Source organism: Anser anser, assembly GCF_964211835.1.
Source record: "Anser anser genome assembly, chromosome: 14".
Lineage (NCBI taxonomy): Eukaryota > Metazoa > Chordata > Aves > Anseriformes > Anatidae > Anser > Anser anser.
Window position 1 is genome coordinate 358,537 of NC_139735.1, and position 13,721 is coordinate 372,257.

A 13,721-nucleotide genomic window follows, 5' to 3' on the forward strand; every position below is an offset into this window, starting at 1 on the left:
CCCGCAGCAGCGGGATGACTTCCAGCTCCTTGCCCTGCCCTGCCTGGCAGCGGCTGGCTCTGCCTGTTCCTGCCCTCTGCTGTCACTGGACAGCTCAGGATGGATGGATTCCATCCTGCTGGAGGCCCTTCCCAGGCAGAGGTTGTCTGGGTAGCAGCACTGGGCAGTGCCTGCAGCGTGGCTTTACTGAGAGTCCCAAGAGCCGTTTCTGGGAGTCCTGGCTCTGCTAACCCTGCCATCAGATTCCCGTCTGGCTGCAGGGGCATTTGCTTTTGTGACAGTGGTGTGGTGGGCATGCCACAGTGTGGGCCAGCCTGCTTACCTAATCACACCTTTTTGGTTGGTGCTGCTGGCTGCTGCTCCTTCTGTAGCTCACATGGTGCTGAGGGCTGCTGTCGTTGAGCTCCTGCTGGACGAAACATCGCAGGCCAGAGCCCAGATACCTGGCTGGGGTGGGCTCCTTGGCTGGGTCGGCAGGCAGAGAGTGAGCGGCAGCAGCATGCAGGCTCAGCTCTGTGCACTCACGCTCCTGCAGCTGCTCTGCCAGATGCAGCGGTGCCCCCTGGGCAGGGTCAGGATGAGGTCCTTCCTGAGGGAGCTGGCGCTGCTAGGATGCAACAAAAGGGCCGGCTGTGGTGACAGTCCTTGGCTGGAGAGAGGCTCCTTCCTGCCTGCGTGGCACAAGGGCTGCTCTCCCAAGCAGACCCAACAAACTGCCAGAAGTAGTTTTTCTAACTCACGCTGGGATGTTTTATCCCTCTGTTTTGGTGTGAATGACAGTCTGGTATGGAAGGGCATCTTTTGGCTTAGCACAGAGGCCCCTCCCTTGTTTCCCATGACATTTCCCTCTGCTGGGCTGTGTGTTTGTGGGCAGGATGCTGTCCATGCCCCAGGCAGGCAGCATGGTGTTGGCAAGCTCTCTTGCCCCTGTAGCCCAGGGGACTCGGCCACTGCAGGGCTGAGTTGGTGGAGGTCTCCAGGCTGAAGGGTCACAGGAACGGGGGTGCAGAGTAACAGAGAGCTGAGCTGGGGGCTGCCTTTGCACTGAGGAGATCCTTGGCCCTCGTGTCTCTGATATTGTCTGAACACAAAATGGCTCAGGATGCTCTTGTTACCACCACCCCAGTGGTGACCTGCAGGTTTCGGGAAGCGCTCACTGTACGTTCAGCACTGCACAGAAAGCAGTTGGAAAAGACAACTTCACGGCAATCCCAGAGGGGACCAACGGCATAGAAGAACGGATGTCTGTCATCTGGGACAAGGCGGTGGTAAGAGCCACACCTGGGGAGGAGTGGGCAGGCTCGTCAGGCACCTCAGACCCCCTGTGTCCTTGTCCCAGCAGAGCTGGGCACCCAGTGGCATGTCTCCTGTCCCTAAGTTGAAATAAGCGTGACCAGGAGAGGCATCTGCCACAAGCTCAGGGTGAATGACCAGGGTCCGTGAACATACCTCTAGCTTTTGGTCTGTCTGATACCTGGGCTCTTCCTCTTCCCTTCCCCAAATGAGTGCTTTGTTCTCTTTGTGTCTGAGCAGGCTACAGGAAAGATGGATGAAAACCAGTTCGTGGCCGTGACGAGCACTAATGCTGCAAAAATCTTCAACTTGTACCCACGAAAAGGGAGAATAGCTGTGGGCTCAGACAGTGACCTGGTCATTTGGGATCCTGATGCAGTGAAGATCGTCACGGCAAAAACCCACCAGTCTGTAAGCTCTCTGCTTGTGGGTGGGGGTGCTGAGGGGGGCAATGTGGGCAGTGCTCTGTGCAGGTGATCTCACTGCTGGGAGCTCAGCGCTGCCCTGCTGGTAGATTCAGGGACTGAGTCCCAGCTATGGGTGATGCAGCTGTGACAGCACGGTGGGATGCCTGTAAGCCCTGGGCTCTGCTCGCAGGGCCTTTCTCACCCAGCTGCCTTGCTTTTCCCCTGCGCCTGGCACATGCAGTTGTAAAGACGCCTTTCTCCTGATCTGGGTTCCTCTTCTGGGTCCAAATTTTTCCTGGCTTTGCCGGCATGCTTTGTTCACTGACCTGGGTCCTGCCCTCTGTTGCTGCAGTCCTTGCTTGCAGCCAGCTTTGAAGCTGTAGGTCCTGGTTCACGGTGGGAGCTGTGGTGGATCCTTGGTATGGTGGACCTGGTGAAGGACAGGAGGCCTGTGGCTCAGGGAAGGCTGTTACAGGTGTCTTCTCCCTGCCCGGGTGACTTCAGCAGTGGTATGTGGGGACTAAGCAGCCCTCAGGGCAGGCAGTGCTCGTGTCCCTCCTGACCATCATCCCTGGTTGCTGCAGGCAGCTGAATACAACATCTTTGAAGGGATGGAGCTGCGTGGGGCCCCGCTGGTTGTCATATGCCAGGGGAAGATCATGCTGGAGGATGGCAACCTGCATGTGACCCAGGGGACTGGACGTTTCCTGCCCAGCAGCCCTTTCCCTGACTATGTTTACAAGCGCATCAAGGCCAGGAGGAAGGTAAGGAGATGGGGCTGTCAGCAGACAGAGCTGTGACGCTGTTAACCCAAATTGCCCTTTTCCCTGACAGCTAATTGTTTTCCTACTGTACCCTGGAAACAGTGCTGCAAACCAGTGTATGTCAAACATACAGTTGGGATAGCTAAGGCTTGTTGCTGGTAGTGTTCCCCCACCGGAGGCAGGACTCTTGGCTGGGTCAGCAGTGGGTGATGCCTGTCCAGCAGCTCCCTCGCTGCTTTCCTGCTGCAGCAGGAGTCTGAAGGGAAGTGCTGAGTGAAAAAGAAGGAGACTGGACAAAATGGCCTTCTTCCCCAGCCACACAGCATAAACCTGTGCCAAGGGGCTGCCTGTCACCCACAGCCTCTGCACGCTTTTGGAGGCTGTTGTGCGGAGGTGAGCGGTGGGGTTGAGCCACCTCCATGCTGCATGGAGGTCTTGGGCATGCAGGACAGAGGGGCATGGGGCTGGTGGTGTGAGTGGCCTCTTCAGTGGTACCAGGGAGCCAGGGCTCTGTGCAGCAAGACATTGGTGGTGTCAGTGGGCTCACAGGACACTCACAGGGAGCACAGCAGCCTCACTGTCTCACTTCTCTCCTGTAACAGATGGCGGAGATGCATGCTGTGCCCCGAGGCATGTATGATGGACCTGTGTTTGATCTGACCGCCACCCCCAAGGGGGGCACCCCTGCAGGGTCAACCAGGGGGTCCCCCACGCGACAGACTCCCCCCATCAGGAACCTCCATCAGTCGGGGTTCAGTCTGTCAGGTGAGCACTGCAGAGGCTGGGCTGGCAGAATGCAGTGCCCCTGGAGTGGGTGGGGGCTGAAGGGGGGGGCAGACTGCAGCTATGGCAGTGTCAGCGCAGCACCAGACCCTGCTCTTGCCACATGGGTCTGCTCTTGGAGGAGTGTCTGCAGAGACGTTCAGGCCACTGCTCTCAGCGTCCTGCCAGAGTTGGAGGCAGAGCAGGTTGCTGCAGGCTGCCAGGAGCCCTTCAGTTAGACCCCAGCCTTACTGGTGGCTGAGTCCTGTGAAGAAAATCCTTTCAACTTCACTTTCCCTCTTCCCTTTGTTCTTGCCCTCTGCCAGGTACCCAGATTGATGAAGGTGTTCGCTCTGCCAGCAAGCGTATTGTTGCGCCCCCGGGAGGCCGCTCCAATATAACCTCCCTGAGCTAAAGCTCCACGCCGAGAAGGAAGTAATCCCTGTACAAGCAAAAGAAGAAAAATGGTACATTGGTGTTTAAGAAGGAAAAGCAAATAAACCTGTTCTGAAGAATCAGTAAGCCTCAAGCCTTATGTTTCACAAATGCTACTTGCTACCTAGCTTTAAAGATGTTGCTTCATTTTGTTTTATGCATAGCCTTAAAATTCTGTTATTGTTGTTGTGGGTTGGGATGGGTTGTGTTTTTCCTCTTCCCTTTTGTATGCATGCTGCTCAGACAGGTTGCTTGGCTCAGAGTCCGTTGTTTGTGTTGAACACTTGTGGGATGCCACTGTGTGCGAAGGTGGGGAGGACCGTCATGGGCACTGGCTGGGCAGGGTCAGGGGTCTGTGTCGTGTTCACCCAGCTCTTGTCGGTGTTTCACCATGAGGCCCACGGGGAAGCCCGAATCTCTCTGTAACAGCTGTCACAGTGCCTCATGTAAGGTATTTCATGACTTTGTACACTTTATTAAAAAAAAAAAAAGAAAAAAACAACTGTTCCTTCAAACAATTTGTCTTTCTGGCTGGCTTTTTTCATCTCCAGGCTGCGTCTGCTTGCCTGGCCCTTGGGAGAGCAGGGGCAGGGGAAGCTGTGTCCCGTGGGTGGGTGCAGGGCTCCTGGAGCAGCTTTGGGCTGTTTGAGCTGAGGGAGCTGCATGGCCAGAGGGAATCCCTGTAGGTATAGGTGTTGGGGACTGGTGTAGGTGTTGGGACCATGTGGCTTCTTGGGCAAAAGCAAAGGTATCAGCAAAACAGGTTGGTGCAAGCACTGTTGAAGGTCTGTTCAGTTTGTCCACGTAGTCTCTGGCTGCAGCCTGACCTGGCCATTGTGGTCTGTGCCTGTCACTTGTGCAGTGACATGGACCAGCTCTGCACATCACCGTGTTCAGGTGTTCCCAGCTGCAGCTGGTCTGGAGGCTGTTGGCACCTGTGAGTTAAATGCTTCCCTTCTATGAAGTGGTGTTTGTCAAACCAAGGGTCACAACCTTTTAAAGCTTGCAAGGCATTCAAAAAAACTTGGTTGTTTTTTAAATATTACAAAAAATAAGTGTCAATTTAGGCAGTGCTAAATAAATACACTTTTTTTGGGTCAAGTATTTGACCCTGAAATATTTATTTTTATGTGCCTGCAACTCAGACAGGACAAGTTATCTGTGCAGCAGTCCTTCAGGGGCCATGCCAGAATAGTTGAGCTGGGGTGGGGAAGACTGTTCATACTTGGAAGTTTTGTGAACCTCTGCTATCAAATAATTTAAGATTTTTCCCTGTTGCCTGGTAGTGATTAAGCTGAGACTGTGCCTCTGAGAGTAGAGATTGTTTTAGAGGTCTGTGGGGAATTTTTAAAGATGCAATGTTCTCACTTAACTGTTTGAGGAGGTTTGGTTGTTGGGTTGTTTTTTTGTTTGTTTGTTTTTGGTCAGAGAGTACACCAGTATTGATGCAGCAATAGCTGTTTGCCCCATCCAGCAGCAGTTTCCTTGTCTGGGTCTGTGGTGTATGAGCCTGTCTGCTGCGGCACCAGGGTGAGGTGACAGGTAGAGCTGTTGCCACATCCAGACTTGACCGAGCCCTCCCAGACTCTATTTAGGACTGGGCAAAGAACCAACTTACTGGTGAACTCATTCTGCTTGTTTTGCAGCTCCATGGACAGTAAAGGGTAATTTTTCCCATTTGTTTGTTTCCATGCTAGCAGCATACAGTGACACTGCTGCACTCCCAGCCCTGTCCACATGCTGTGCTGCAGCTATGCCAAGAGCCTGACCCCAGCAAATAAAACAAAACCAACGGGCACAGCGTGTGGGTGAAGGTAATGACACCTCAGTGAATTGGTGCAATCGCCCGGAAGACTCTGGCCAGCTGCGCACAGGAAACGGGCACACTGCAGAGAGTGCTGCAGCCCTTGGTCCCTGCAGCTTTCACCCAGAAGTGGCTGCACCTTGCCAGTGCACCCTCATGTGACAGCAGCAAACTGCTACAGTCCCCTAAACCTGTGGGGCTGCTTGTCTTTACTGTCCACATTGCCATGGCACAACACCAGGAGAAGGATGCTCAGTGCAGGCCAGAGCAGGCCCCTTCAAGTCCAGGGAGCTGCCGATACCTGCCTGTTAAAAAAGATGTCAGAGCCTACACCTGCAGCTGATGCCACTCAAGTCTATGTTACAAATTACTGCAAGAGAGGCCAGGTGGGTGAGAGGAGCAGAGAAGCTGTCCTGCAGGGGGTGGAGTTGGCAGGGTGGCAGTATGGAGGCTGACCCTGGAGCTGCCTTAGCACAGAGGAACCAGAGCAGGGTCCCCAGCACATTGCACCACACACCAGACTGTCCAGAGAGCCCATTCCCCCTGGCAGCCTGCATGGGATCGCACACAGCCCTGCTGCAGCCATGCTGGGCTGCCCCAGAGATCTGCATCCCCCCAGGGCTATTCCTGGCTGGGAGGGCAGGCCTGATGTGACCCACAGAGGGCTCATGGTCTGGTCTGCGTAGGGAATGTGTGGCTGCTGCATGCTCAAGAGGAATGGAGACGCTCCTCTCCCAGCAGTCACTGGGATGACGGCTTGCTTGTGCACATGCTTAAACCACACATTTCCCAAGGTGTCCCAGCCAGCCATCATCTGATCAATGAAAGATGGCTTATTCACATATCAGTCTATCCGAAGCATTTGTGAAGACCATTGGAAGGTCCACTGAACACAATCTGATTTTTCTTCTATGTTGGAACAGGGCAAAATCCACAGCTTGAGAGGCAGAGGGAGTCTTCATCCGGGAGAAAAGATTTAAACTGAGAGTCCAGTAAAGTCCTAGACAGCACTAGGCAGGAGGAACATCCACTCTGCCTTGCAGTGCAAGTGACCTCAGACATAACATTGGCTTTTGATTATCTGGGAAGGAACCTTTCATTTGCTGTTGTTTTTATTCAGTTAATCAGATTTAGCCAGAGAGAGAAAGACAGGAAGGCACAGGGGATACAAGAACACCTCTGGGCAAATGGGAGGCACACAGTTCATCACGCATTCATTATATTGCTGAGATTAGGAAAAATGTTGAATAACAAGGTGAAAAGTTGGGTCTGCGAAAGCATTTAAATAATAGCATAATTCCCCGCATTACCATAATAGAGATGCTTTGGCCAATCACAGTCTTGGCAAAGGCTGCACCAAGGGCACAGCTTTTACTGCAAAGAATAGCTGCTTAAATCAAGTATAAAATCAACTGTAGAGAGATAAAAACTACACATTCAAATTTACCTCTGATGTTGGAAGCCACAACCCCATCAGATTCAGAGAGCTGCAGCAGTTTAATGTGATGGTGAATGGATTTTTCAGGATGACCTGGAAAAGCTTCTGGATGCTGCTTATTTGCCAGTACTTGGTTGTTACCTTGTCGCTACCTAATCTGCCTGTGTGAGCTGATCACCCACCAGGCCAGCCCAGCTCTGTGTGAAATGGGCCAGGAAACAGCGTGGTGAGAGGGGGGGCTTCACGGGAAACCTTTGCTGCCCCCACCCAGGTAGGGAAGGAGTTGGTCACCACCTCCAGCCCTCCACAACCAGACTTAGAGGATGTTTGCAGGAGACCTCTGCAAGCAAAGGCCACTTTCCACCTGTGCTGGTGGAGACCCTGCAGCTCAGAGCTGCCTCTTCTGCCTGGAGCAATAAGCTGAGAGCCCATGCAGGAATCCTGGCCCCTGGAGAGACAGGACCCACAAATGCAGCTCCCACCAGGATGAAGCTGGCAGTAACAGCTCTACTAAGGGTGCACTCCCAACCCTTCTGCTCCTGCTGGTAGTCGCCTGGCACTCAGCCCCAAGGCTGCAATACCGGCTAGCCAAACCCGAAAGGAAGAGTGCTGAGTGGCTGAGTCACATTCCTGCCACCAAGAAAGGCAAAATAATGGGCTCTGATTCTAATTGCTGGTGGCAAACTGCTAGGGTATCCCACAGGGCCTCCTCCACACCCAGCTCTGCAGGAGGGTGGGAGGAGGCGCAGTGGGGCTGTGCAGCACTATCAGGGTTGTTGTGCTCAGAGGTTGTTGTTCTGGCCATCCTTATGCAGGCAATTCGCCAGCGCTGCATGCTCCTGGGTTTTGCTGTGCTGGTGTCTCACCCTAGGGCAGAACAGGAGGTCAAGCTGCAGGAGGGCCTGGCACTGCCTGTGAGCTGCCTGCTCCCGCACCAGCCCAGCGCCCTCCTGTGCAGGCTGCTGCTGGAGGATGATGGTTGCCCACCCATGGAGAAGACCCAAACTTCAGCAGGTCCATTATGGGCTTGGGACCAGCCTGGCCATGCTACAACTAAGCCTGCAGGAGCACCATCCTCTGCTCATCCCTGCCTGCCCCTGTCCCTGCCCCTCCTCACCCCACCCCTGGTGGCAGGGCAGCATGCAGGGTGGGGGCACTGAGGACTTTACTCAGGAGCAGCAAGGTGGTGGAAAGGGGAAGAAAGTCCTTGCTGTGGACACTGAGGCCTGGGCTTGCACCTCATTGTAGCGGCAGCACCCCTGCCACAGCCCTGGGGGCTGACGTCCACACATAGACATGAAGTTTCCACGCTGGCAGAGGTGTGCGCAGGGCACCTGGCCTCAGCCCCAGGAACGGCGTGTGGGAGCGGGAGGCAGCGACGGCTCTGGACCTGGCCCAGGAACGTGCCTGGCGCCGGGCTCTATCACCAGCTTCTGGTCCTGCCCTCTGCAGCTCCGTGGTCTGGAGGCAGGACTGGTAGTACCACTAGAGATGAGAGCTGACTGCAGGACTACCAGTAACAGCCCCCGCAAGCCAGGCCATGAGCACAGGTTGTGGCTGTGGGCCTGGACCCTCCCTCATGAATGAAAATGGCTCTTCAGTCCCTGGCAGACAACAGCTGAAGCTGCATTCACCAGTGTCTTTTTCTCAACAGCTTCCTCAGTAAGCTTCTAAAACCCAATCTGCAGTTTGCTGAGGTGGCCCAAAACCCGAGTCTGCCAAAGTCTTTGTCATTGTGCCAGCATCTGTTACACTGCCTTTTTATCAATACTTACTTTTCTCTGTTGAAAACAATGAAGTCCCTCTGGAGCATCTCTAGGTGCTTTTGAAGATGGTAGGCCTTTCACATTCGAATAGAAAAATAAAAGGATGAGGAATAACAGAATAAATTCACAGTTGAAACAAAAAGATTTCACAAGGGCAGCTTCAAGGATATACAGAGACATCTTTAGGTACAGAGCATCTCCAGCACTGCAGCTGGGAGAATGGAATTACAACTCTCCTCACAAAGAACTCAGTAGGTATACATGCTCCAAATTACACATTGTATATCCACAGGGACTATTGCAGAAAAACCTCAGGCTGCAAAATCATAAAACCACTCACCACAGTGAAGGGTACCCAAGAGTTCCTGCACAATGCAGGAGGGAGGCAGCAGCTCAGGAGCTATTTCATGCTCTGTTTTGTGGAAGGTCTACATGAAAGAAGCCATTCAGATTCTGGTTGCTTGTATTAACTGTGTAGAGAGCTGTACTCCCAAACAGGCATACAGATCTTGACTCAACACAGCAAGTTATCCAGGCCCTTGCTATTGGAAAGGAAAATAAGCACAAGGTTCCAGTGCCAAGGGAGGGCACGGCACACTGGGGATGCATGAGAAAGCCAAACCTTATGCAGGGTCAAGTCCTGAGTTCCCAGTTGATTTTTAATGCTGGGGGGCTTTGATCAACAAGGCTCCTTTTTGCAGATAAACACTTTTCCAAGTTAAGTCATCTTTAAACATGTTTTCTCCTATTCCTTCTTGAATAAATGTTCACAATTCATCCTGGCTTCATGAAACCAGACTGACCCACTCTCTGAGGTCTGCTCACTGCACAGAGCTATTTGTAACTCGCCCTTGGACAGTGCTCTGGCCACCCTGCCAACTCCAGAAGCAGAGGAACTGTTGCTTTAAAGGACATTTGCTTCCATTGGTAACAAATAAAAAAGAATCGGTTTTGTATTTGAAAAAACTATGACTGGGGGTTTGGTAAAATATTTAAGATGGTCAAAAATGCAACTGACCTTTTCATAACTGTATTAAAGAAAATCTCAGTACCGTATAATTAAAGGGATGAGGAAGAATGAAGCTTTTTTAAAGCCAAATCAATCTTCATGATCTAGACAGGAAGTTCTGGCATTATTGAAGCCAGTAAGAATTTTGACACCAGTTCCTGACTAGCAGAATATTTCAAACCCAGGACTTTGCTAAGCTCGCTGATACCAGCTTGTGTGTTCAAAGCACTACCTCTTCCTGGGCTGCTTCTGGCCCTGGAAATGTTTTATGTTTTTGCAGCACCTGAGACAGAACCAAAGTGAACAGAAGAACAAACTTCTACCTAAAAGAATCTCTCCAGCACCACAAAAACTGTGCAGTGTCTCTGGAGCATTTTGCGACTTAGATACACCTAACTTCAACATTTACAGGTTACCATTCCCCTCACTCCCCACTCCCCCCAAACACACACACCTAACTGGAGATTTTAGAAAAGCAATAGCGTGTGTTGGTCCCGCTGCACCATTCTGAGGAGTACATCTGGGTAAGGAATGAAGGAGGCTCTTGGGAGAAAAATTTGCCTGAAGGAATAAACATAGCCTGTCTAAACAGTCTGCTGTGGTCTTGCTAAGCAATAGTCAGCTTTCATGGAAAATGAGAGACTTCTCAACCATGTGTATGTACCTGCTTGCTCTCACCTGTGAGGAATTGCTTTTGCTGGTGCCTTTTTCCTTTTTAGCCAAGCGCTTTTTTTTCTTATGAAGAGGTTTGGATTCTAGGATCATTTCTTCAAGTTCAAAGGTTGGGTCACAGTTCAGTCTGCCTTTCTGGTGGGGAGAGAAAAGTTGCCTTAAGTGACTAGTGCCTGTCTTGAAGAGACTCTCTCTCATAAATTGGAATGCATCTGGGAACTGAATTTTGTAAAAAATGAACTAATTACAATTGCACACGTAGCCAGAACACCTGCTGTACATCTTACATATTTTATCAGTTTCCTCAGCCAGCGGAACATTGTCAAGGTGTGTCTGCATCATTTGAAAAAACACTTGCTCCCTTTGTGCTTTCTACTTATATTCAACCCGTTGGCTGCTTCAAAGTGACAGCGAGGACTGTGTTTCTTGGCTGGGCTGTACCTCTCTTGGGAAGGTGTACAAGGTCTTGTAAAAAGGGTTTTAAAGCAATACACATACAAGCACCACAGAGAAAACCACTGACAGAGGGGAAAAAACAAGCAGCTAAATATTCATAGTTTAGCCCTTCTTTTGCTTGGCTCCAAGTGAAAAATAGTTAGAGCAACTCTGCACAGAACAATCCTTAGATTATTTTCAAAAAGGGTTATGTTACTCGTGTGCTGCTTAAATCCAATTAAAAAAGGATCAGAAACACTAATTACTGTATTTGTTCTTTTACTATGAACAATGGGCTTGTTAGGGAGAGTCATTACAGGAAGAAACAATTATCATATAATGACTGGTGATCTCCAGGCTCCTAATGAATCTATGTCTGCTTATTATTATTATTATTATTATTTTTTTTTTTTTTGCATTTGGAGAGCTGGTTCTAAACAGGGCTGCTAAGAAAAGTGGTTCAGTGCAGGATGTCTCACAAACAATAGCATCATGTATTTGATCTGACATGTCAAGGGTGCTTATGGGCATGTAAAACCAAGTCTGTAACCAGAAATTCTGATAATATTACAAACAGAGCAGATCATCTTTGGGGCACCCATACTTTATAGTTACCCCCCCATTAGTCTTTATTACATCCACAGGAAAGAGAAAATTCTGCCCTTGCCTCTTTTCCCCTTTACCTTAGGACATCTGATGTTTTTGTGTAAGACATTCCCACTGTGATTTGGTGCAAGGTGCAAGGGCAGCATGTTACAGGAACTTTGACACATTAAAAACCTTTCAAACTTAAAAATTGCCTTACTGTGGGAATGAATTCTGGCATTATCCTTTTCTGCAGAACAGCATCCCAGTTTACATCTGACAGATATGGAAAGTCCTGGATATCTTTCAGCTGAGAAAAACGCTTATCAGGATTTGTCTCGAGCAACTGCAGTGAAGAGTGAAATGCAAGAGGTTAGAATGAGACCCCAAAACGTGAAATGAAAGATTAGGTACATACAAACGTCTGTGGTGAAGTTATACCGGGTAAGAGCTAGAGAAGGGAAACGATCAGATTTTTGAGTATGTGTGTCCATACCTGCTTTTTCACAAATATACCAGTTTTGCCTTTGCTAGCTAATGTTACTGCCCCTGCACTCTGTTCAGGTACCCAGGGAAGTGCAGTGGCAACAGCATGTGGTTACAAAGGCAAGGAGGTGCTCAAAAACATCTTTGTCATTTGTACCTGAGGACAAGCTTGAGGCCTGGGTAGGTCTGCCATTTGGGTTAGACCGTCGGTTTACCCCATACAACCAGGAGATCGGCACCAGCAACCAAACAAGTGCAAGTCACTTCTGCAAAGGGGGTGAGATTGCTAAAATTGTTAAAACACGTAAGCTACAGATAACTGGGGCAAACAAGCAAACTGAAGCTATTCAAATGTTACTTGTCTGCCAAAGACAGTGGTGAAGGCTCTGCTGAATAAAGCTCCAGGAAATAAAGCATGATTAACAATGGTGCATTAATACTGGGTGTTTTCAATGGCTGTCTTGACCTTCACCAGAATACACAAGTAGCTCACAATCTTTAAATCCATTTATTCTCATTTTTATTAATGACTTTTATCATCATTTTAGGAGCAGGAGCTGAGGTGGCACAGTGACTTTAAACAATTTGCCCAAGGTTAAAAGAAAAAGCATTTGTTACAGAATGAGGAACTCTTGCTTCTGCTTTCCAATTTTAATAGCATATCAGTAAACCATCCCTGTTTTCTAACTCTAGTCATGGAATATTAGTATGCATCACTCCATTGTGAAATAATGGATTCACACTGCTTATTTTCAGATTTATTTATTTATTTATTTTAACAGTGCTGTAGAAATTGCTTTTGTGGAAGGAAATGATTGAATATTGTCTTAAAGATCGAGGATTCAGCATTGCATAAACTGCTGACTATGTACAGCACGCAGGAAAAATAGACAATCTGCACCTTCTGGACCCCTTCGAGTCTCCATCCAGTGTTAGTGCCTGCAGCTCAGTTGTGGGAGGCAAAAGCTATGCAGAATGTGTGGTATATACAGACCAAACAATAACATCACTCACAGTCCATTTCCTCCTGACAGAACTCAATGTTTAAGTCCTAACATGAGTGATGCAGGTCTGCTAGGAATGATATTTTGCTTTGAAGCTTAATAAATACAAAATTTCACAGGAGATGTTTCAGCCAGGAAAATACCCTAGCTGGCTTCATATATAATACATATGGATATCAGAGCAGATGCAAAGGACACTTGGAAATTTAAATTGTGACATTGCATTATTTATTCACAAGGGAGCCTGTATGGCTTGCAGCATGTTGTGGTCCAAGGGAAAAACCTCTAACATAAAAATGAATAATAACACAAAGGACATCTGCAGTTAGGCTTAATGAAATTCCAGCTCCATATAATTTTAAGTATATTGAGATATTCTTCAGTTTCTGTCTTGGAAATATGCTGTGTTACTGTCTCAGCAAGGAATTGATGTCTTGTTTCCATTAAAGAGTTTGAGAGCGTTTCATTAGAGAGGACAAAATAACACTTCTCTATACTATTTGGAACAAAACATGATAAGTACTATTTTATTGCTTACACTTATTTGAAAATTAGAAAACTTATTCACCCATTTTCTAAAATTTTCAGCTAGTACTGTTAAGCAGAGTTTAGTACTTCAGCTTTGCTGCCATTGTATGCATACAGGGTCTGATACTGACAAACAATAGTTTTGCTTATTGAAGATAGTTTCACTACAAACATGATTTTCAGCTTCAAAATTCCAATAATGATTTTGAAGCAATTTTGATAATAGCTTATTAAAAACTAATTACAGTGGTGCATAAACTTCATGACATCAAAGGATTTCAATACTGCCTTCACTTCACTTATTAGCAAAAATGTTTTTTCATAAATCAGAAA

General features: G+C 48.8%; 2 protein-coding genes across 8 annotated transcripts in view; one reads left to right on the top strand and one right to left on the bottom strand.

Annotated features, from left to right (window-relative positions):
- Nucleotides 1-4,179, top strand: part of DPYSL3 (dihydropyrimidinase like 3) — a 57,566-nt gene extending 53,387 nt beyond the window's left edge. For all 3 annotated transcript variants that reach the window (XM_083798473.1, XM_083798471.1, XM_083798472.1), the window contains exons 10-14: nt 1,127-1,268; nt 1,534-1,704; nt 2,285-2,464; nt 3,067-3,229; nt 3,553-4,179. In XM_083798473.1, the coding sequence (XP_083654599.1) occupies nt 1,127-1,268; nt 1,534-1,704; nt 2,285-2,464; nt 3,067-3,229; nt 3,553-3,641 (745 nt within the window). In that variant the 3' untranslated portion in view covers nt 3,642-4,179. The remainder of the gene's footprint in view (nt 1-1,126; nt 1,269-1,533; nt 1,705-2,284; nt 2,465-3,066; nt 3,230-3,552) is intronic.
- Nucleotides 4,180-6,542: 2,363 nt separating this feature from the next.
- The window catches only part of STK32A (serine/threonine kinase 32A), a 39,080-nt gene continuing 31,901 nt past the window's right edge, over nt 6,543-13,721 (bottom strand). For all 5 annotated transcript variants that reach the window (XM_083798481.1, XM_083798482.1, XM_083798484.1 and 2 more), the window contains 4 exons: nt 11,591-11,716; nt 10,357-10,485; nt 8,679-8,743; nt 6,543-7,770 (listed from right to left, as the gene is read on the bottom strand). In XM_083798481.1, the coding sequence (XP_083654607.1) occupies nt 7,686-7,770; nt 8,679-8,743; nt 10,357-10,485; nt 11,591-11,716 (405 nt within the window). In that variant the 3' untranslated portion in view covers nt 6,543-7,685. The remainder of the gene's footprint in view (nt 7,771-8,678; nt 8,744-10,356; nt 10,486-11,590; nt 11,717-13,721) is intronic.